Source organism: Saccopteryx leptura, chromosome 1 (genome assembly GCF_036850995.1).
Source record: "Saccopteryx leptura isolate mSacLep1 chromosome 1, mSacLep1_pri_phased_curated, whole genome shotgun sequence".
Lineage (NCBI taxonomy): Eukaryota > Metazoa > Chordata > Mammalia > Chiroptera > Emballonuridae > Saccopteryx > Saccopteryx leptura.
This window is the reverse complement of record NC_089503.1, coordinates 324676142-324697642: the sequence shown is the minus strand read 5'-3', so window position 1 is coordinate 324697642 and position 21501 is coordinate 324676142. Positions and strand designations below refer to the sequence as shown.

At 39.4% G+C, this 21501-nt stretch overlaps 1 protein-coding gene across 3 annotated transcripts in view; it reads right to left on the bottom strand.

Moving 5' to 3' along the window:
- SIM1 (SIM bHLH transcription factor 1) overlaps positions 1-21501 on the bottom strand; it is a 72999-nt gene that overhangs the window by 7534 nt on the left and 43964 nt on the right. For all 3 annotated transcript variants that reach the window (XM_066358817.1, XM_066358818.1, XM_066358819.1), the window contains one exon: positions 310-712. In XM_066358817.1, coding sequence (XP_066214914.1) covers positions 310-712 — 403 coding nt within the window. The remainder of the gene's footprint in view (positions 1-309; positions 713-21501) is intronic.

Below are 21501 nucleotides of genomic sequence, written 5' to 3'. Positions count from 1 at the left end.
TATGTACAAAACTACAAGTTGAACAGACTTAGCAATTCACTTTAACTTAATTTCTATACTTTTTTGATGTGTAAAATGGGAATCATTTTTACTCTCCTGTCCAAAAATAAATGTATTTGGCAAACTATTAGCAAAATGAATACCGTTAAAGAAAGTGGAATTGATTTTTTTAAGTCTTGGTGTGAGTTTCTGTTTTGTAAATTCAAAGGAGAAGACCTCTGGGTCAGTCACTGCAGTGTCCAACCTCGAGGACTATCAACCTGCCCAGGGACCCGCTGCTGTGAGCTCCAGTCATTTCAGCGGCCTTACCGTGGATCCTGTGGACTGAAGCGATGTGAGGCATACTGTTCTCATAGGTCTCTCGGCTCTCCGGGGACGCCTTGGTCAGGGGCAGGGCTGCCCGGGAGCCCCACCAGGGCTCCCTCCCCGCCTGCTGCGTCCCCAGGAAGTACCTGCCGGCCTCGCAGCGGCCCCCCTCACAGGCCTGGGTATGGAAGTGCCTTTCCTCCACCAGCCTGGAGTGGTCCAGCGCGAAGCCATAGCAGAGCGCGCTGCGGTCCGAGAACTGTCTGTAGGCACAGGACGCGTCGTGCTGAGAACCTGGCCTGTCAGCTGGGTCCAGGAGCTGCGGGGAGGCTGTGTCGGTCAGGGGACTTCCGCCCCACTGACTGTCGTGATCAGATTCCGATCTTTCCGTGTGAAATCCCGAATACTGAAACCGAGAAGGTGAAAAACGTACACTTTTTTAAAAATAGCCTTTTTACTGAGCAAGCACCCCTACGGACGTAATGGGCTGAAGACACCAAAAGAAGACTCACTCTAGCACCAGCTGGGCACCCCCGACTCACCCAGGAAGCAATCATGCAAAACAAAATCCTTTTGGCTGCTGAAAAGAGGAGATAAAATAATAACAAACACGGGTGAAACTAAATGCCAGGCACTCTTGAAAGTGCTTAGTGTGAATTACATCCTTCTCCCCACATAGTTCTTATCTTAACCCTTTAATGGAAACATTAGTAACCCATTGTATGGATAGTGAGGCCCAAAGAGGGAACACGATTTGCCCAACACCACAGGGTTAGCAGGGGGCAATGCCAACAATCTAACTCAAATTCTCTATCACTACCCAAATGGTATTGCCAAAGGGAGAGTCCAAGAAAGCTTCAGATTTTATTTCTACAGTATTTCCTTTTCACGGGTTTTGGGGGCTTTTTTTCTGAATTAGAAAACAAAACAAAAATAAGAATTAAGGAAGGCATCAATGTGCAGCACCCAAACTCCTTACTTTGGACTGTAAACTCTCTGAGGGCTGTGCTGGCTACAGGGTAGGCTAGTTAATAAATGCTTACCTAATTCAATTGCAATACAACTTTTAAAAAGTCTTGCCTGTATGAGCTGGCCCTACTCACTGGGGTTGGTTTCTTGCTTTCTAAAGTCAACTTCAAATATGCATATGCGTAGGATCATCAGGAAAACACAGCTGCAGGCCATGCTGTGCCTTGTTGGAATTAAACTGCTTACTTGTTGCCAGGGTATTTGGTCTGGTGTTGAAAGAAACGTAAAAGGCTCAGCAGACCTCCCTAGGAGATACGCTCCATTTGAAGGTCCTCATGAGCCACTAATATCAGTAACATAATTTCTGTCCACTTTTGGTTATCTAATGCCAGATACAAAGCTAGGTGCTAGAGATTTCCTGCTATAAAATTAATAAATGCCATTTATTGAGAATTTACTGTATGCCTATCAATGTGCTAATCACTGCGTATATATATTATATCATTAAATCCTCATAACCACCTGGACAGTAACGTATCTCCATTCTATCCATGAGGAAACTGCACCACTGAGAGTGTTAATAAGAGGGTATGGCCACCCCATAGTCTATCTGGTCTCAAAGCCTGAATTCCAAACCATGATTTTACACTTGAGAGAAAACACTGTTAAGGAAGAGAAGAGAGAGAAAAATAATCCAATGTTAGAGAGATTTCCAGAAAAGTGGCACGAACTGCTTTATAGTCTCAGCAGAAACCAAAATATAAGTCTATTTTACATTTTATTCTTAGCCAAGAGAAAAAGAGGAATGGTTGTCTATGGTGGGAGGGGGAAGGAAGAGGAAAGATATATTCCTTGGCTCCACTGTTCTTTTCTTGTCATGTGCTACTTGAGCAAATTTTACCCATGATAAGACCTACACAGGACAGGCAAACTCTCTGCTTCCCTCACCAGGCCCACCCACAGCAGAAGGAAGAAGACCGCCTTCCACACTCAGTGCTCACAGGCAGCTCAGCCCGTGGCTCTTGGAACCAGAGCAACGAGGTACAGAAGTTCCTACGGGGTAGCTCCAAAATACGCTAATAAATACATTGTGCTCAGGACAGAGTTCTGTGCAAGGCCCAGGTTCAAGGTTTTTCCATTACCATTTCTAATTATTACTTTAATTATTTCCCAAATGTACATATGGACTATCAGCATTTTCCATCAAGGAAAAAATAAAAGTCAATCCAACTTCTTTCCCTGCAGGACTATGAGTTGGGCACATCAAGGCATCCTAAGTTCCGTTTGCCTACATCCCACACACATGGCATCAGTGTTTTCTCCCCATGAGCACCAGCCTTTCTTGTCACAAGAAACCACCTTCCCTTTCACCAAGCAAGCGGTGGCACCCCCTCTCCTTACTGAGTGAGGATCAGAGTGCTATACATTTGCCCTTTGCTAACACCATCCATGTGCTTGCCTAGGGAAAATTCAGATCATCGTGCTATTCCATGCCAGGAATTGCCCAGACTCTGCTTGTTTCAATAAAAGTATAAACCAGGCCTATTTCTGAAGTACTACAGTCAAGACTTTTGAGCCCTGCTGAGAAGGGTAAAAGCTTCCCCTGAGTGTATACGGGAAAGTGGTGTTGGCACAGCAAAGAAGAACATTCAGTCCTTCGCTCACAAAGAAAATTCAACCCAAGGTAACCTGGGCATACATGAGGTACACATTTCAAGAGCACCCAAAGCACCCAAAAAAGTTGAGAGATAAGCCTCTTGTCAATAGTCAGGAAACTACAACAGCGGGTACATTGCCCTTCAAACAGGCAAAAATTGGTAGACTGAGTAGACCAAGACCTCACCTTGCTTTAGAGGCACAGAGGAACAGCCCAATCAGAAACCTTTGTAAATTTGCACCTGTGTGCATCATCAAAACTCTGAGCCACATTCGTTCCTTGGAAAGGAACTGCACTAGAAGTGAACTCTGTTGAGAACAGTACAACCCCACAATTTGACCTGAACTCTTTCAGGTGTTCCGTAAGTGTTAGAGGAAAGAGAGCGAGCGAGCAGAGAGGAAGGAGGTCAGCCAGCAGAAATTCACAGCATGAGTGGCACAGTGAATGAATGCTGCTTAGCAAGGCTCCCGGTTTTCCCCACACCTACTTTTGCTCCTTACTACATACACCATCTTGGACAAGTGATTTAATTTCTTTTGTCCCAACAGTAAAAGGGTCATGCTGATAGTTGACCTACTAATGACTGATCCAGAAAAGGGCCCATTTAATGAAACAGGCAATAGGGACAAGAAGCCAGGAGAACTTGGTTTCAGGTCAATCCCTGCTTGTAACTTTCAGGGTAACCTTGGACAAACTACTTTCTCTTTCTTAGCCTCATCTGTAGGATGATGCCTTGGTTAGATTAAACTTTCTCTAACTGTTCCTTAAGCTCTCATATCCTATATGATACCATCAGTATTTGGTATACTATCCAGTGTTGAGACATATGATTCCTATGCCTTTCCTTATATTTCATTTTTTAAAGGAGATAATTATTTAAAATTATAATTCATGTCCAAGAATTCTTATTATTATGGTTATAAGAAGAAAGTTATATGTTATTATTTTACTATAATGTTGATTTTCCCCCAAGTATCCAATTATAGCCCAAGTTTTAGAAGGATTTACATGATATTTTTTGGTCAATACATTATTATATTTTAGAAGCTTCTGAGTATGAAGGATAATGTTTGCCATTTGAATCTAAATGTCTCTGCACATCCTACTCCAGAACCTATAAGGTCATCAAGGAGCGCAAGTTAATTCACATGTGGCCCATGCTATTGGCAGTACTAACAGGCAGAAAATATGCCAAAGTTCAGATTATTTATATGTTTTTAAAAAGTCAAACGGCAGCTTCTGTGAGCCTGTAGGTACAGAGAGAAGGATAAAAAGAAGGTCTAAGGGACTCAGAGAGAGAGAGAGAGTTGGGACATCACCATAATAGAGCACACGGTGATCCACAGCACTGGCCACAGTAAAAGGGCTCAAAATAAAGCAGAATCCAAAGTGGCAATTTCAGACAAGTGTCACTTCCATAAGAGAAGAAAGTAAGTTGAGAATGGATCAAGTCCCTTACACACAGCAGTGAAAGGAAAGAAGGAACGGGGAATTAAGAATCCAGCAAACAGGAAAGAAAAACAAGACAGACAAATCCTCTTTCCTCCTTCCCCTCCCTTCCACCATCATTATATACTTACAAACTATATTTCACAAAACTGACAGGAAAGAGTGCTCTTGAAATAGTAAGCCAGCCCATGAAATGCCAAAGAATAGGGAAAAAAATTAAACTCCCTATTAAATTTCTATAGAAAAAAAATAATAAAACATGAAAATGGAAATACAAACATCCCAGCTGGATAAAAGTTCTCATCAAGTAACTAACCATGAAACAAAGGAAAATTATAAGACAACAAACTCTCTGAAATGTAATGAGTACCCTCAACAAGGATTTGAAGAAACAGACACACACACACACACACACACACACACACACACACACGGCACGCACACATGGGCACACAACACCTGGAATTAGAAATTTAACAGTGAGAAATTGACAAAGAAAAAAACAGCCAACAACCACAAAACAAGAAAAAAAATGCAATAAAAACTGACCAAAGTCAAAGAACTTGAATAAATCTTCAATTAAATTACAAATTGTAAAATTATAAATTACAAATTGTGAAGAGGAGGATAGATTTAAAAAGATAAAACAAAGAAAAGCTGGAAAACATGTAAGAAAACAAATATTGGATAGAAAAAATAAAAGGATCAGAGAAAATAGCTAAAAGAAGATGGAAAGTTTTCAATATATACACATTTATACAGAAGGCAAAGGAACTAAAATTGTTAAAATAATTTGAAAAAGAATAATAAAGTGAGAGACCCTGTCCACCCAACTTCAAAACGTACCATATGGCTATAGTAATCATAATTGTGTGGTACTGGTGGAGAAATAGATATGCAGAGATCAATAGAACAAAATAGGGAACCCAGAAACAGACCCATACAAATATGCCAAACTGATTTTTAACACAGGTACAAAAGCAATTCAATAGAAGAAAAACAGACCTAACAAAGGATGCTGGAGTGATTGGACATAGGCAAAAGTAAAATGAACCACAACCTAAGTATCATAACTTAAATACAAATTAAATGTAAATGGTAAAATTGTAAAGCTTTTATAAAATAACATGAAAGAAAACCTTCAAGACCTGGAGCTAGATAAAAAGTTCTTAGACTTGATACCAAAAGTACAATGCATAAAAGAAAACTGATAAATTAGACTTGATTGAAATTAAAATTTTTGCTCTGCAAGTGACATTATTAGAGGGCTAAAAGGATAAACTACAGACAGGGAGGAAGTATTTACGAGCCGCATTTCAAACACATTGTAGTGGGATGTAAAATGGTCCAGCCTCTCTAGAAACCAGTTTGGTAATTTCTAAAAAACTAAATGTGCAAGTACCATGTGCAATCTTGGACATTTTTTCCAGATAAGTGAAAATTATACAAAACCCTATACATGTGTCTACAGCAGCATTGTTACCCACTTCCTGACTCTCTTTAATTGTTCCTTTTGTTTTTGAAAATTATTTTAATTGTGGTAATGTATACGTAGCATAAAACTTTCAAACTTATCCATTTTGAAGTATGAATTTTAATGGCAGTAGCATTCACATTTCTGTGTAACCATTACTACTATCCATCTCCAGAGCCTTTTATCTTGCAAAACAAAAATTCTGTACCCCTTAAATAATAACTCCCATAACTCTCCAACCCCTGGAAACCACCATTCTACTTTCTGTCTTTCTGACAGAGGAAAATTAAATAAGCTCCTGGAAACCCCCAACCTAGCCTGGGGTTGGGGTTCCCAGAGCCCAGCCACCTCAAAGATCTTTCTGAAAGTCTTATGTAATCATGTCACTCTCTTGCTTACAAATATTTTTTCTCTCTCTTTTTTTTCTATTTATCAAACAACAAAGCAATACCATGTTTATAAAGCAGAAACTATAAGAGTTACAAGGAGAAATAGACAAACATTCAAATAATAGGAAACTAAGACACCACTGTCAGTATACAAAAAAATAGATTAAAAAAAAACAACTACAGAAGACTTAACAAAACCAATCAGTTAAAAGTTATGGCTATGTATCAAACTCTACCCACTGATAACACAGACTGAATCTTTCTTAGTGTACATAACTAATCATCAAAATTGATTAAAATGTATTAGGCTATGAAGAAAACCAGTATATTTTATGAAGTACAAATATAAACAATACTCTCGAATCACAATGAAAAATGAAGGCCCTGGCCAGTTGGCTCAGTGGTAGAGCGTCGGCCTGGCGTGCGGGAGTCCTGAGTTCAATTCCCAGCCAGGGCACACAGGAGAAGCGCCCATCTGCTTCTCCACCCCTCCCCCTCTCCTTCCTCTCTGTCTCTCTCTTCCCCTCCCACAGCCAAGGCTCCATTGGAGCAAAGTTGGCCAGGGCGCTGAGGATGACTCCATGGCCTCTGCCTCAGGCACTAGAATGGCTCTGGTCGCAACAGAGCAATGTCCCAGATGGGCGGAGCATCGCCCCTTGGTGGGCGTGCCGGGTGGATCCCGGTCGGGCGCATGCCTGAGTCTGTGACTACCTCCCCGTTTCCAACTTCAGAAAAATACAAAAAAAAAAAAAGAAAAAGAAAATTAAAATTTTAAAAACCCTTTACTTGGGAAAAATGCTGTTAAATAACTGAAAGAAATAGGCAAATACAAACATAAGCTACAGAATTTCTGGGGAAAAGTTAATAAAAGTACTACATATCTGGATCTACAGGATACACAGCTTGGACACCTAAATTTAAAAAAAAAATACAAATAAATTCAGTTCTCAATTCAAAAGCTAACAAAAGAAGCCAAAAGAAAGCACAATAAAAAAATGGTCAAAAGACAAATGGATTATTCACAAAAAATAAAGTAGCCCTTAAACATATGAAAAGGTGATTAATTTTTTAATAAGATAAATGCAAATTAAAGTAATACTGAGATACCACTTCTCAGTGATCAGATTAGCAAAAATTCCAAAGCCTGACAATATATCGTGGTGTGGAGACGCAGTGCTTCTGCCTAGTGCTGGTGGAAATGCCAACTTTTATGAAACTTCTAAGGAGGGAAATTTGGCAACACCTCACAAAAACTGCAAGTTTGCCTTTTTAAGGAGTTAGAATTACACCAAGCAATACACACTGAAGTAGTAAGCTTTAGGTAAAGAGTCATCATATATGAAATCCACTCTAAAATGGTTGAGAAAAAATAAATAACGAGGGAAGATGGAGAGGGGAAAGAGAGAGAAAATGGCAATGCAAATATGACAAAATGTTAAGCTCCAGTGAACCTGGGTTTAATATACAGGAGTACTTTACTATTCTTGCAACTTTTCTTTCTGTATGAGATCATTTCAAAATAAATATTTTAAATATTTTAAAAATCCTGTATAGTAAACCTATGTTTTATTTTCATAGACTGATTAGTGACAAAGACATTTCTTAAAAAATACTTGTTTTCTAAAGAAATGGAAACTTGCTTTATAAGTGAATTATTTAAGTATCTTTGTTTTTATTACTGATTCTTAATATTTTGTTCATAAAAATGTAACTTAAAGTACCAACAAGAGATTCTAGTAAAAACAGCATTGGAATCAAATATGGAAGGACCCGACCTACTATGACCCGACCTACTATGTACAATATGACTTGTACAACAAAAGATCACTTTCCTTGGACCTTGATTTTCCATCTGCAGAACAGAACAGACTATGTCCATTATAGGACTGCAGAAGATCAAATAATGTGCATCAAAGCACTCTTAAAAATGCAAACATGAGCCTTGGCCAATTGGCTCAGCAGCAGCAGATCATCTGCCTGGCATTGGGAAGTCCAGGGTTTGATTCCCGGTCAGGGCACACAGGAAAAGAGACCATATTCTCCATCCCTCCCTATTCTCTCTTTCTCTCCTCTTTCTCTTTCTTCTCTTCCTGCACCCATGGCTCCAACCCATCCCAGGCATTGAGGATGGCTCCATGGCCTCACCTCAGGTGCTGAAATAGCTTAGTTGTTGAGCAATGGAGCAACGACTCCAGACGGACAGAGCATTGTCCAGTAGGGCACTTGCCAGGTGGATCCCGGTCAGGGCACATGTGAAAGCCTGTTTCTGCCTCCTGACCTCTCACTTAATAAAAAAAAAAATGCAAGCATGTTACAGGTATGTATGTCGCATATACAAGTTCTTGATTAGTGACTTTCATGTGCATAAACAAGAATGGTTATCATATCGCCATCTTGTGAAAATGAGTTTTTCCCTAGACTGTATTTTCTAGAGACCATATTTTCAGTCCCTCATCCTCCAAGCCTGTTAGAGATAAAACATATGTGCAAGGATAAGATATCAACATCCCAACTGCAAAAAGAAATCAGCCCACTGTCCAATTACCTAAACACTAGGCCTTTCTTTGAAATACTTTGATTTTCAGAGCTGAAATTCTCTTTGGTAGCAATGATTCTTATTACTTAAACTTTGATTAAAAGCCCAAAGATCTTCTTTAAAGAGTAGAGAGATAGTAAGAATCATGACTAATTGGAATGTATGCAAGACCTGCAGATGGTACTCCTAGTGCTTGTCAGCATGTATTCCCTCTTCAAGTAAAACAAAATTACATTTTAGCAGCTATAGAATACCTGCTCTTCTTCCTTTGAAAAGGTACCAACACTTCTTTTTATATTTAAGGCTAAGAAACTAAATGATTTAATTTCCTATTTTGATTGGGTGTATCAATCAGGCACAAAAAGTTCACTGAAAATTAATTTTGGGTTAATTTTGCTAAAAACCTCTATTTTTCTTTTTTTTTTTTAATTGTTAACTTGGAATACTCTGCACCTTAATTTACCCATATTTCTTATTTAAAACTTAATTTTCAAGGCAGGCATTAATTTTAGCAAATTAAAAAATGAAACAGATGAAGGCTGCCTTGGTTCTCATAAACATGAAACCAAATGTCATTCTCCAAAGGTGGGCTAACACTGACAGGCAAAAGTCTTGGATGACTGCCAGAAATAGATGTCAGATGACATCTAGATCCCCCGGCTCTTCTTTAGGATTTAGCTCATGAAAGAATCATTCCTTCTGGAAGAGACTCATATCTCATTCAGTTAAAGGTCTGGGCCATCATTTGAAGCTTTATATGTATCCAGTGCAAACTATTTACAATAATTCCTTCTGCAATTCATTCTAATGTTTGTGTGCCTACCATTTGCAAGGCACTGTGCCAGGTGATATGAAAACTACAGCCCCACCTTCCAGGTGCTCACATTAGCAGAAGTATAAATAACTTTATAAATAAAAGTTATGTTCATAAAACATAACTTTAATACAGGTAAGAAAATGGCAAAGACCCAAATAGAAAAACAAAACAATATAGTTTAGGAGTTCACAGAAGGAAGCTGATACTCTCCCTTCCAACACTAGTGGCTCAGGAAGAGAAAATGAACAATGACTGATTAAAAGGCAATTTGCTGTATGATCTGCATATGCTAACTACTACCTGTAATGACAATAACAATAACTACCATTATCAGATATTTGCTATGTGTCTGTCACTATGCTGAGATCCCATAGACATTACCTTGTTAAATGCTAACTGCATCTTGAAAGGACTTTGAATCCCTTTACAGACGCAACAAATGAAGCTCAAAAGAATGTTTTGCTCATGGTCACATGGTTATGAAGTTTAAGAGGAAAGGTGCGATTCCAGAGCCCTGGTTCCTTCCAGCACCTTATGCTCATCTAGACTTAGGTACTCGGATCACAGCAATGGCAGTGTCCTACCCTCTAAGTAGGAATGGATCCTACATCCCCAAGCATGTTTTTACCAAGGTGACTTTCCCCAACCTCTACACTCCAGTAAACCACCCTCACACACCTTTGGGGACGTCCCCTCCCCACTGACATTCTCTTTAACACAGTTACACCCACAGTTATTCCTCCTCTGATACAAGTCGTGAGATTCATTCCTGCCTCAGCAGCATGGTCCAGACAGGTGCTCGGCATTCATCTGGAGGTGGCGGCAACAACCCAACTCGGGAAAGATGCCAGATGTTACAACAATAGACGTTACAGTTATCTATTTTTATTCTGGCAGCTCATGGAGGTTTTTATCATTTTTAGCTGTAACATAAAGAGAGAGACCCTCTTATGGTAAAGTCCTGTTTTCCATGAAAAACTTTCACTCTCTCAAGCGTGAGCAGGTTTCTTCTTGATTTGTGTCTGAACCATGAGAAAAAAACATCACAGATGCAGACTGCATTGTACTAAGAACATATGCACGCTTTTAAATCACTTTTATCTTACTTTTTACTAATGTAACCCTGAAACATAAAATATGTTCCCTTTTTTTCATTCACTGTTATGGGAAGAACAGATGGTAAAAGGGTTAGATTAAAGTAATACAGCATGTCCATTAAAAAAAATAACCCCCACTTCTGGGCTGCTCCCTCAAACAGGAGTTGTGTTTACTATAAAGAATGGCTTTGGCTTCCACACATTGGGAATTACTGGGGGTTTTTGCAAGGATAAACATCAGTGTAAGAGAGAAACTAATGTCAGAATCAAATGCTTTTTTAAATGACAATTATGCAAGATAGTTTGCTAATCTGAAAGGCTGACCGAAAACACGTGCCTGTGATCATGTAACTGAACAGCAGTCAAATAATGCAGTCCATTTTTAACCTGAACGAACTAGAACAGCTAGAAATCTTAACTAACTGAAACTACAAAGAGATCAAATAGACATTATTTTCAACATTCCTGCCCTCCCACTAGTAGTAGGTAGAAGATTTTTGCTGCCACTTTATTTCTAATTTATTGTCTTATTAATCAACAGCAAGAATAATTCTTATAGACTACACATTAAGAACGGTTAAGTATAACATGATTTCTACCTAAGTCTCAAAAATATTTCGCTTTGAACAAGAACCCTCATGAATATTTTAATGAAAGTCAGTTTAATGACATATAGCTCCAAAACATTGAAGCCTTAAAACAACTTCAAGAAAAATTGGACAATGCATTTGAAAGAGAAAAAAAAAATCAATCTTGAGTCATACTACAGAGTTGAGGATGGTTTCACTAGAAGAACTAAGCAATAAATATTTCCACTTATACTATAAACAATTAGAAAGCAAATACTCAAAATTCAACTTTTAGGAACTTTAAATGTTTTGGTCATATCTTGCTTCATTTAAAAAAATAAGATAAATTGTCAGCTTCTAAAAATCCATTTTTAAGAATGTGTTTACAAGATTTTTCACTCGTTTTCCATTTGCTCCATTTAAAGTTCAACCTACTTATTACGACACTGTTTTTAACTTTAATCCACACTTTAGTTATTTTTAGCTCAAAGAGTATTCTGGTGAGAAATCTTATATACCTGTAAAATCCCTGACATATTTCACAAAGTAGAAACATGGGAAGTTTTTTAACATGCTTTAAATGTGGTTTGAAATGTCATAAGCCTTCTCTTAATCCACCCCCCACAGCTACAAAAATGTTCCTGGGATTTGGTTCACTCATTTTTCTCACAGAAAAGTAACCATAGTCGACATCTCATTAGCTGTCAGGGTGATGTACAGCTGGAAGAGAATCAGCACTCGGACCAGAGGCCGGGTTTCCTCCAGTGAAATTCTATAAGGAATCTCCTATAGAGGTCCATATGGAGAGAGCTGTTCCCAAACCATGAAATCCACAATTCATATCCTTTTGTAAATCTAAAGGTAAAGTCCTAACAGCTTGCTGGGATTTTCATTGCACTGAAGATTTTAAACAGGTAAGAAACATAGAATAAATATTTAAAGAAGTTTTCTTAATGTCCTGGCATATACAGCTGTAAATGATCAAGAATATCCCAACTTGCATAGGTAATACAGAAATAGCTCTAGCCCTTCATTGGGTAAATTCTGAGTTTCCAGGACCAGTAGCTAGTTTGTATGGTAATCTTCTTCTATTATGAGCTTCTGGCATAAGCCAGATCCACTTCCATCCTATACTGATATTCTCACTCCCTGATTTTTCTCATAGAAGTGGCAGATTAGATGGGCTTGAATTAGATGGGTACAGGTGGTGCCACCTGCTCCAATGCCTTCACTGCAGCTTTGTTTGGTCATCCACTGGTATATTCTGGGTCTGGACAAAGGACAGGCTTCCCAAGCTGCTCTTGGCAGTGTTCTTGGAAGGAACCAACAGATTGGCAGGAGTATTACTGGCCTTCTGCACACTGAAAGCGATCAATTGGATTTGTAATTTTGTGAAAAGAAATTGAAGCTCAAAGGCTCTCTACTGAGTTAATCAATTTCAAACTGTTGTCTGTAAATGGAAGAATGGATCTACCTTTCCTTCTTCTAAGCCAAACTCAGTAAAATATGAGGAAGACTATTGAAACTATCATAACTAACTATTAAACAATACACACCAGAACCTTAACTTTCAAATGCAGCAAACTGATGCATACTAATATGCTAAAGGGTTTCTGAAAAATCTGTGAAAGGTAGAAGAGTTAAAGAAATCTAGCTTTCTTAAACTATTACTGGGGGTTTTCCCAAGGATAAACATCAGTGTAAGAAAGAATCTAATGTCAGAATCAAATGCTTTTTTAAATGACAATTATGCAAGATAGTTTGCTAATCTGAAAGGCTGACCGAAAACACGTGCCTCTGATCATGTAACTGAACAGCAGTCAAATAATGCCGTCCATTTTTAACCTGAATATGTTTCTTAAATGTATTCAAATCCATTGTTCTTAATTCTAGAAGGTTCCCATTACGAGTGGGTCAAGTCCTACCAAGAACTATCAATAAGACACTGTTCCCTTTAATTTCACTGTTTAGTTTTAACTAAGTTTGCTGTTATAGATTTTGTTAAAGTAAATTTCCCTGAATACGTTTTGATGATGGGTTCAGCCCGTCCCCTTTGTTCAGCTGGACAGCAGGATCGCAGGTTCCAGCCCTCACTTCCACTGAGCCGAGCAGAGGCTTTGCATTTGTCTTAGCCCAGCTGCTTCCCCCACTGCCCAGTTTCTTTTCTGACACTACATCTCCCCCAGATTCACACCATCTTATGTTATGGAATAACATTGTGTTTAACATGAATTCTGCCATATAGCCAGGGGTCTGTGGGGACGAGGGGTGACGATGCAGCTGAGCTTTGGGGGTGGGTAGGATTTAAGCTCAACATGAAATGTGTCCTCAGGGACAGGACACAGCAGACCCTAGCTAGAGTAGAGAGCTGATATAGGGGGTCCCTGAGCGGGTAGACAGAGTTGAAGAAGTCGCCTGGGTCGGACTGAAGAGATTGGACCTCCTTCTATAACCAATAAGGAGCTTCAGTGGGTTTTTAAATAGGGGCAGGGGTGAGGCATGATGAGGGGGTACATGACAAAAATGATATTTCAGAAAAGTTACCCTGGCAGGAAAGATCAGAGACAGAAAGAACAATAAGGAGAACGCTAAAGATGTCTAAAAGTGATGGACTCGCCTGTTGAATCGGGGACCCAACACAGACAGTGGGGGTGGGGCAGAAGAGGAGCCAAGGCCCAGAGGGGAGCATGACCTCATAGCTCTTTTATGCCAATAGGATCAAAAATCAAAACCAAGAAAAAATTTTAAGAGACTTTTGCCTTTCATATAGACATCTATCCCTCATAGAGCATACTACTACTAAAGGTATAGTACCCCAAAAACATACATAGCTTATTAAAAGAAGATAAGACAGTGACCTAGAAAGCATCTACTAATTATGGGAACTGAGCCCTAGAACTAAGGGATGTGCCCATAACAAAGATGTGTTCTTGAGATGGCAGAAAGAGCTTAACAGCATTTCTTGCACAGACACTCGGGTCAGTGCAATCATTTTGTAATTAAAACACACAGAACAAATATCAGCTATCATATCTTTGCATTGTTGCACTGGAGATGACAGAAGGAACACGAAGGCTAGGAAGCCCACTTCAGGACCCGATGTGGATGGCTCTCTGCCCCTAGAGTATGATCCAGAGTGTGCTTGTTCATAGTTTTACTCTTGAAAGAGCCTGGAGCTCCCACTACATCTAATTCCTCCTCAGTACCTAGGTGTTTGATCTGTACTGAAGGAGTTGGCATTTGTGAAACCATTTCTAGGTTGTTTGCATGCAGACCTTTTGCCTCTTTATATAGGCTATAGATTCCTTAGTAGCAGAATATTTTCCCTTCTATGGTTTTTACACTTCTACAGACAACTAACAAAGTATTCCTACTCCTTTTTTTGTGTGTGTGTGTGACAGAGACAGACAGAGAGAGGGACAGAGAGGGACAAAACAGGAAGGGAGAGAGATGAAAAGCATCAATTCTTTGTTGCGACACCTTAGTTGTTCATTGATTGCTTTCTCATATGTGCCTTCACCAGGGGGCTACAGAAGAGCGAGTGACCCCTTGTTCAAGCCAGCAACCTTGAGCTCAAGCCAGCACCATAGGGTCATGTCTATGATTTCACACTTAAGCCAGTGACCCTGCACTCAAGCTGGTGAGCCTTGCTCAAACCAGATGAGCCTGAGCTCAAGCCAGCGACCTCGACATTTCAAACCTGGGTCCTCTACATCCTGGTCCAACACTCTATCCACTGTGCCACTGCCTAATCAGGCTATTCCCACTCTTTTTAATGTATTTATTTACTCAATCATTCCATTACCATTTAGTGAGTAACTATGTGGAAGATACTATACTGGAAGCTGGGGCAGATGGAGAATGGAAATCAAATAAACATAATTACTACTTCCAAAGAGATTACAGCCCGACAGAGGAGATATATCAAGAAGGTGATAGAATATACATTATTCTAAATAGAGGTCAAAGGAAGAAATATAACTCAGTTATAGATCATGAAAAAAATAGCACTCAGTCTGGACCTTTCAAAATAGGCAATTTTGAAAAATTCATGAGTTCAACACGGAAGTAGCAAAGCACAAGGCATTCACCAAATAATGAGCAGAGGAGTCTGTCTGGATCACAGGATTCAGGTAATTTAGGACTCGGTTATAGGTGACCTTGAGTGACAGCTACGGCTGTGGAAGGTCTGGAAGCACTGACACAATCAGCAGTCTTTTAAGGTCAATCTGAGAAGCAGGGCAGACTGGAAAGGGAAATTTCCAAAGAAGAAAATTAAGATATGTTGCAGTCCTCCACTGAGGACTCTGAGGACACAGGCAATAGGGAAAGAAGGGTAAACGAGTGAAGAGAGAGAAAACCACAACTGGGATACTGAGCAGGAATGAGTCTGGTCCTTAAGGGGAGACCCAGGGGTGCAGGGCTTTATTAGCTGTCCCCCCATACCCCCACTGTAACTCCCCGTGACATGCAGGTCTCTACACCTAGAGTGCATTCACTGTCAGCCTCCAACTCCCACCTCCCCAGCCTGGAAGGGCCAGCCAACCCCCGCACACACCACCGCTGCCGCCACCACAGGCCTTTGGTACAGACAAACCCACTGTTTGTATTCTTCATTTACATTTTTATCTCCCACTGAATCTGTACGCCCTCTGAGGCAAGAACTATATCCCCAGAACTATGTCCTCTGTTTCTTTCTCTACCTACCCTATCACCTCCATGGGCTCGTCCATTGATTCATTCATGCACTCATTCAGTATGCACTAAAAACTTTGGGGTGCCCAGGGCAATCTGGTTATCAAGAGCAACATCTCCTGTCCTAATGGACCTTAGAATCCCCATTAACTGTCCCCTCAAATTTTATTTCTTTCATCTTCTCATTTTTGCTAAGTTTCATTCCACCTTTCTCATTTAAAGCACTGTTTCTTTTTTCTTCTCGGTGGTCTTTTCTTAATAACATCCTGCTGCCTTACTTATAAATCTAATGTGACTAAATCTAGCCATCTTTTTATTTAAATTTTTGTGACATGTGTTGTCATTGCATTCTCACTCTTAGGAATACATTTTATGTGACATAATGTCACTATATATTGTAACAATATAGTAAAAATCAATGAAACAGTATAGTTAAGATACCTGCCCACTTGGGTAAACTAACAAAAAATCATATGGTCCTATTTCTAACCCACATACCTAGTTTGTCTACCATAAATATGGACCTTACCTTTACCAATATCTTATACTATCACGTTCCAAAGCAAGGTGAAAGACAAAGAAACTTCCTATAGTGGTTTAGGGAGACTCCACCAGAAACCATCACTTTTGCCTCTCCCCAATAGTGCCTCTCTCCTCTTCCTTCCTTCTCATTACCCATTCTATTCATTATACTTTCTAAAATGTCACCTTTGTCTGCAGACTCTCTTTATCAGACTGTTCCTTGAACCTGCACATTTCTTCAGCAAGTTTATGTGTCCTTTATAGCAGACTTTACTAGCCTAATTCAAATAAGGCATCGGGTCCTCCTGAAACCCATGTTCTGAACGGGATAGAGAAGCAGGGCTAGCGACAGGTCAAGTTGGGAGTCTCAGAAAGCTGAGTAAAGGAAAAGTGTGTGACCAGGGAGTGACTGTGGAGAAAACCTCTTCGTAATTAGAGAAGGATGGGCACCAGCCAGCAGCCCTTGGACGCCTCTGTCGGCCCATCTATATACTATTAAACTAAATGCAACAGTTAATAAAAAGCAAAGCACAGATCTGTAACACAGAGGTCTTGCCTTATGAGCAAAACATTTTAATTTATAAAGATGATCTAGAAAGACCATAAAAGTCCACTCTAATAATCTGATATTTCTAGAGGAAAAGGGAACTAATTTCAAATTCATACATGTTCAGAAAATATAAACAAGCCTACATTTTTAGAATACTATATATTTTGTACAGTGTAGGAATTTTTGAAAAATATAATGTCACTTTTTTGCAGTATGTATTTTTTTTTGTTTTTAATGGCTAAGGATTACACTTTTTTATGTTACATAAAAAATATGTTTCATACAAAATATGAAATTAAGGGATATTTATCCTGGTAGTGGTGAAAGTAGTTTGTACAAGGAAAAACTCTACTTGAGAAATTCTTGGTCCTTCTTTTCTCTGTAATTTAAAAAGTCAGCACTGCAGCCAATGTATCTTTGAGGTCAGATGAACCTCTGCAGGAAGGCAGATTCTACCTTCACCAAAAGGAAGCCAGAGAGCTGGCAGTGAAAATTAAGAGGATTCTGTGAGATTATTTAAAGTAACAGATGTAGAGTAAAACCTACAAATGTTACAGTGTATCTCTGGCAAGTGATTAAATACTTTCAGATTTCAGAAGCAGACACTGTCTCAGGTGTGCACTACTGTCACAAAATTATATAGTGGATTGGTTATTAGTAACTAGGGGAAAAACAAAAGGAGGGCAGGATGAGACAGTAAGCAGGAGGCTACATACTGTCTGTAAAAAACGTAACAACTATAACCATGTCGACTTGAGAAGTTGAAAAGGAAAATGGAATCAGGAGGCAATTGATTCATGATTGATATGGCTAAATTATGGCAAGATAACTTCAACTGTATTAGAGTAGCTATAACTAGGTGAAAACTATAACTATAGTTATAGTTTTTTCACCTAGCTTTATAGTTAGTTTCACCTAACTATAAAGCTAGGTGAAAAATATTTTAGCAATTACTACTAACAATTGCTACAGATAAGGTCTGAGAAATAAGTTCTATACTCAATATTTAAAATTCAACAGAACTATAAAAAAAAAGAAGTTGCTACTTTCCTGAATATAAACCCAATAACAACGAAATACAACTGACATAATGGTAAGAGGGTCACTAAACTGCAGCATCACAGTTATCTTCAGAGTCTTTGAAAATTAACTATAATATTTCTTACAACCATTTCTCCAAAATCATTTAAAACAATTCTATTTTGACCTCTCTTGTCTGAAGTAATCCCTAAAGGTGCTAAGGTGATTGAGTCATTCATTAAGTGACTCTAATATAATCAAGTCTAAAATTATTCCCAAGGGCATCTCATACCAGAGGGGACCTGAAAGTTCACCTCCTACTGCAGATAAACTGGGTGGTGACAGTGAATTACAATTTGTGCATGTCTTGCATGTTCAAATAAGGGTGCCTAAATAATTCCAAAAAGCAGTGTTGCTGTTTGCCATTTATCAGACATCTGTTAGAAATTTATAGATATGCCTAATATATAATAGAGCAAGAACCTAATAAATAATATTAACAGAACCATTGAAACACCATTTTCAAAACTAATAAAAGGAATAAGCCTGTTACTCTACAAACTCAGTTTTGCTCTGGAAACTGCCTTTAAAAATTTGATGCAGATTTGCATGCTAAAAGTATGTGAACATAGAAATAACAAAAAAAAGGCCCTGGCCGGTTGGCTCAGCGGTAGAGCGTCGGCCTGGCGTGCGGGGGACCCGGGTTCGATTCCCGGCCAGGGCACATAGGAGAAGCGCCCATTTGCTTCTCCACCACCCCCCCTCCTTCCTCTCTGTCTCTCTCTTCCCCTCCCGCAGCCGAGGCTCCATTGAAGCAAAGATGGCCCGGGCGCTGGGGATGGCTCCTTGGCCTCTGCCCCAGGCGCTAGAGTGGCTCTGGTCACAGCAGAGTGACGCCCCAGAGGGGCAGAGCATCGCCCCCTGGTGGGCAGAGCGTAGCCCCCTGGTGGGCGTGCCGGGTGGATCCCGGTCGGGCGCATGCGGGAGTCTGTCTGACTGTCTCTCCCCGTTTCCAGCTTCAGGAAAAAAAAAAAAAAAAAAAAGAAAGAAATAACAAAAAAAATTCTCTTTGTTTTTGAGAAAAGAGGAAGAAGTATTTAAAATTAAATACCATTAAAAGCTTAATTATTCAGCCCTGGCCAGTTGGCTCTGTGGTAGAGCATCCGCCCAGCGTGTGGAAGTCCCAGGTTTGATTCCCGGTCATGGCACACAGGAGAAGCACCCATCTGCTTCTCCACCCCTCCACCCCTTCCTCTCCTGCAGCCAAGACTTGGTGGTTTCAGTGAGTTGGCCACGGGTGCTGAGAATGGCTCTGTGGCCTCCACCTCAATGCTAAAAATAGCTAGGTTGCTAAGCAATGAAGCAACCACCCAGATAGGCAGAGCACCACCCTTAGGGGCCTTGCTGGATGGATCCTGTTTGGGGAGCATGCGGGAGTTTATTTCTCTGCCTCTCTTCCTCTCACTTAAAAAAAATAAAATTAAAAAAAATCTTAATTATTCAGTAATAAAGATGCATTTATTATGTGTCTTTTAATAATATGTAAACGGAAATTCAGTACAAGTGTGTCATTAGCTACTAAATGTAAGCTTTATTTTTTATTAAACTATGGTTGACACACAATATTATATTAGCTTTAGGTATACACCACATTGATTCAATATTTCTATTCCTTACAGTGTGAACCCAACAGTATTAGTCTAGTAACCATTGGTTACCATATTAAGTTATTACAATAATATTGGCTGTTTTTCCCATGCTGTATATTACATCCCTGTGACTTTTTCAAATGTAACTGGAGGCTTGAGCCTCTTAGTCCCCTTTACCTTTTTTGCCCATTCTCTCACCACCCTTTCCTCTGGCACCCATCAGTTTATTCTCTGTATTTATGAGTCTGTTTCTGTTTTATTTTTGTTTTGTTTTGTTTTGTTTTAGATTCCGCAAGTACATGAGTCTATACAGTACTGTCTTCCTCAGTCTGACTTATTTCACATAGCATTATACCCTCTAGGTTCATCCGTATCACTTTTTTATTTTTTTTTTTAGATTCATCCATATTATTGCAAATAACAAGATTTTCTTCTTTTTATGGCTGAGTAATATTCTACTGTATACAGGTACCACACTTTTTTATCCATTTATCTATCAATTGACACCTAAGTTACTTCTGTATCTTGCTTTGGTTAATAAAGGTGCATGTATCTTTCAAAAAGGCAACCTACTAAATGGGAGAAGATATTTGCAAATGATACATCCTGTAAGGGGTTAATATCCAAATATACATAAAGAATTCATATAACCCAACACCAAAATAACGATCTTATTAAAAAATAGAGAAGCCTGACCAGGCAGTGGTGCAGTAGATAAAGTGTTGGGCTAGGGTGCAGAGGACCCAGGTTTGAGACCCTGAGGTCACCAGTTTGAGCACAAGGTCTCTGGCTTGAGCCTGGGATCATAGACATGATCCCATGGTCACTGGCTTGAGCCCAAAGGTCACTGGCTTAAATATCAAGGTCACTGGTTTGAGCCCAACGTCGCTGGCTTGAGCCTAAAGTCACTGGCTTGAGCAAGGGTTCACTCAGTCTGCTGCAGTCCCCCATTCAAGGCACATGTGAGAAAGCAATCAATGAACAACTAAGGAGATTAAGGAGCTGCAATGAAGAATTGATGCTTCTCATCTCTCTCTCTTCCTGTCTGTCTGTCCCTATTCATCCTTCTCTCTGTCTCTCTCTGTCTCTGTCACACAAAAATAAATAAAATGGAGGACATGTTCAGGTATCTTCTTCAAGAAGGACTTACAAATGACCAACAGACATAAAAAAGATGTTCAACATCACTAATCATCTGGGAAACGCAAATCAAAAACCACAATTAGCTATCACTTCAGACCTGTCAGTATGACTCTTATCAATAAATCAACAAACAGCAAATATTGGTGAGGATGTGGAGAAAAGGGAACCCTCATGAACTGCTGGTGGGAATGCAGATTGGTGCAGCCACTGTGGAAAACAGTAAGGAGTTAGCTCAAAAGATTAAAAATGGAATGGCCTTATGCCCCAGTGATTCTATGTTTGGGTATTTATCTGAAGAAAAAGTAAGTTTTAAAATATAATTTCAAAATAAATCTATAATGATCAAAATATATCTATAACAAGAAGAGGTGCAGCAGGCAAGCCAAAGATAGAAATTTACCCATTTTCCCTGTACAATGCCTTTTACTTCAGTAAAAAGTTTTGTTCAGACCCACACAGACTCACACCAGGATTATCCAAATGAGTCTCCTAAGTAGTTTGCTTTGCTTCAACCCCATTAATGCTCTCATTTTTTATTCAAAACCTTTACTGATTCGCCACAAAACAAACTCTAAATTCCTTGGCTTAGCCAATAGTTAGCACCATTCAATGATTCCAAACATATCATCCCTTGTCCATATCCTCAGGGACTTACCCTC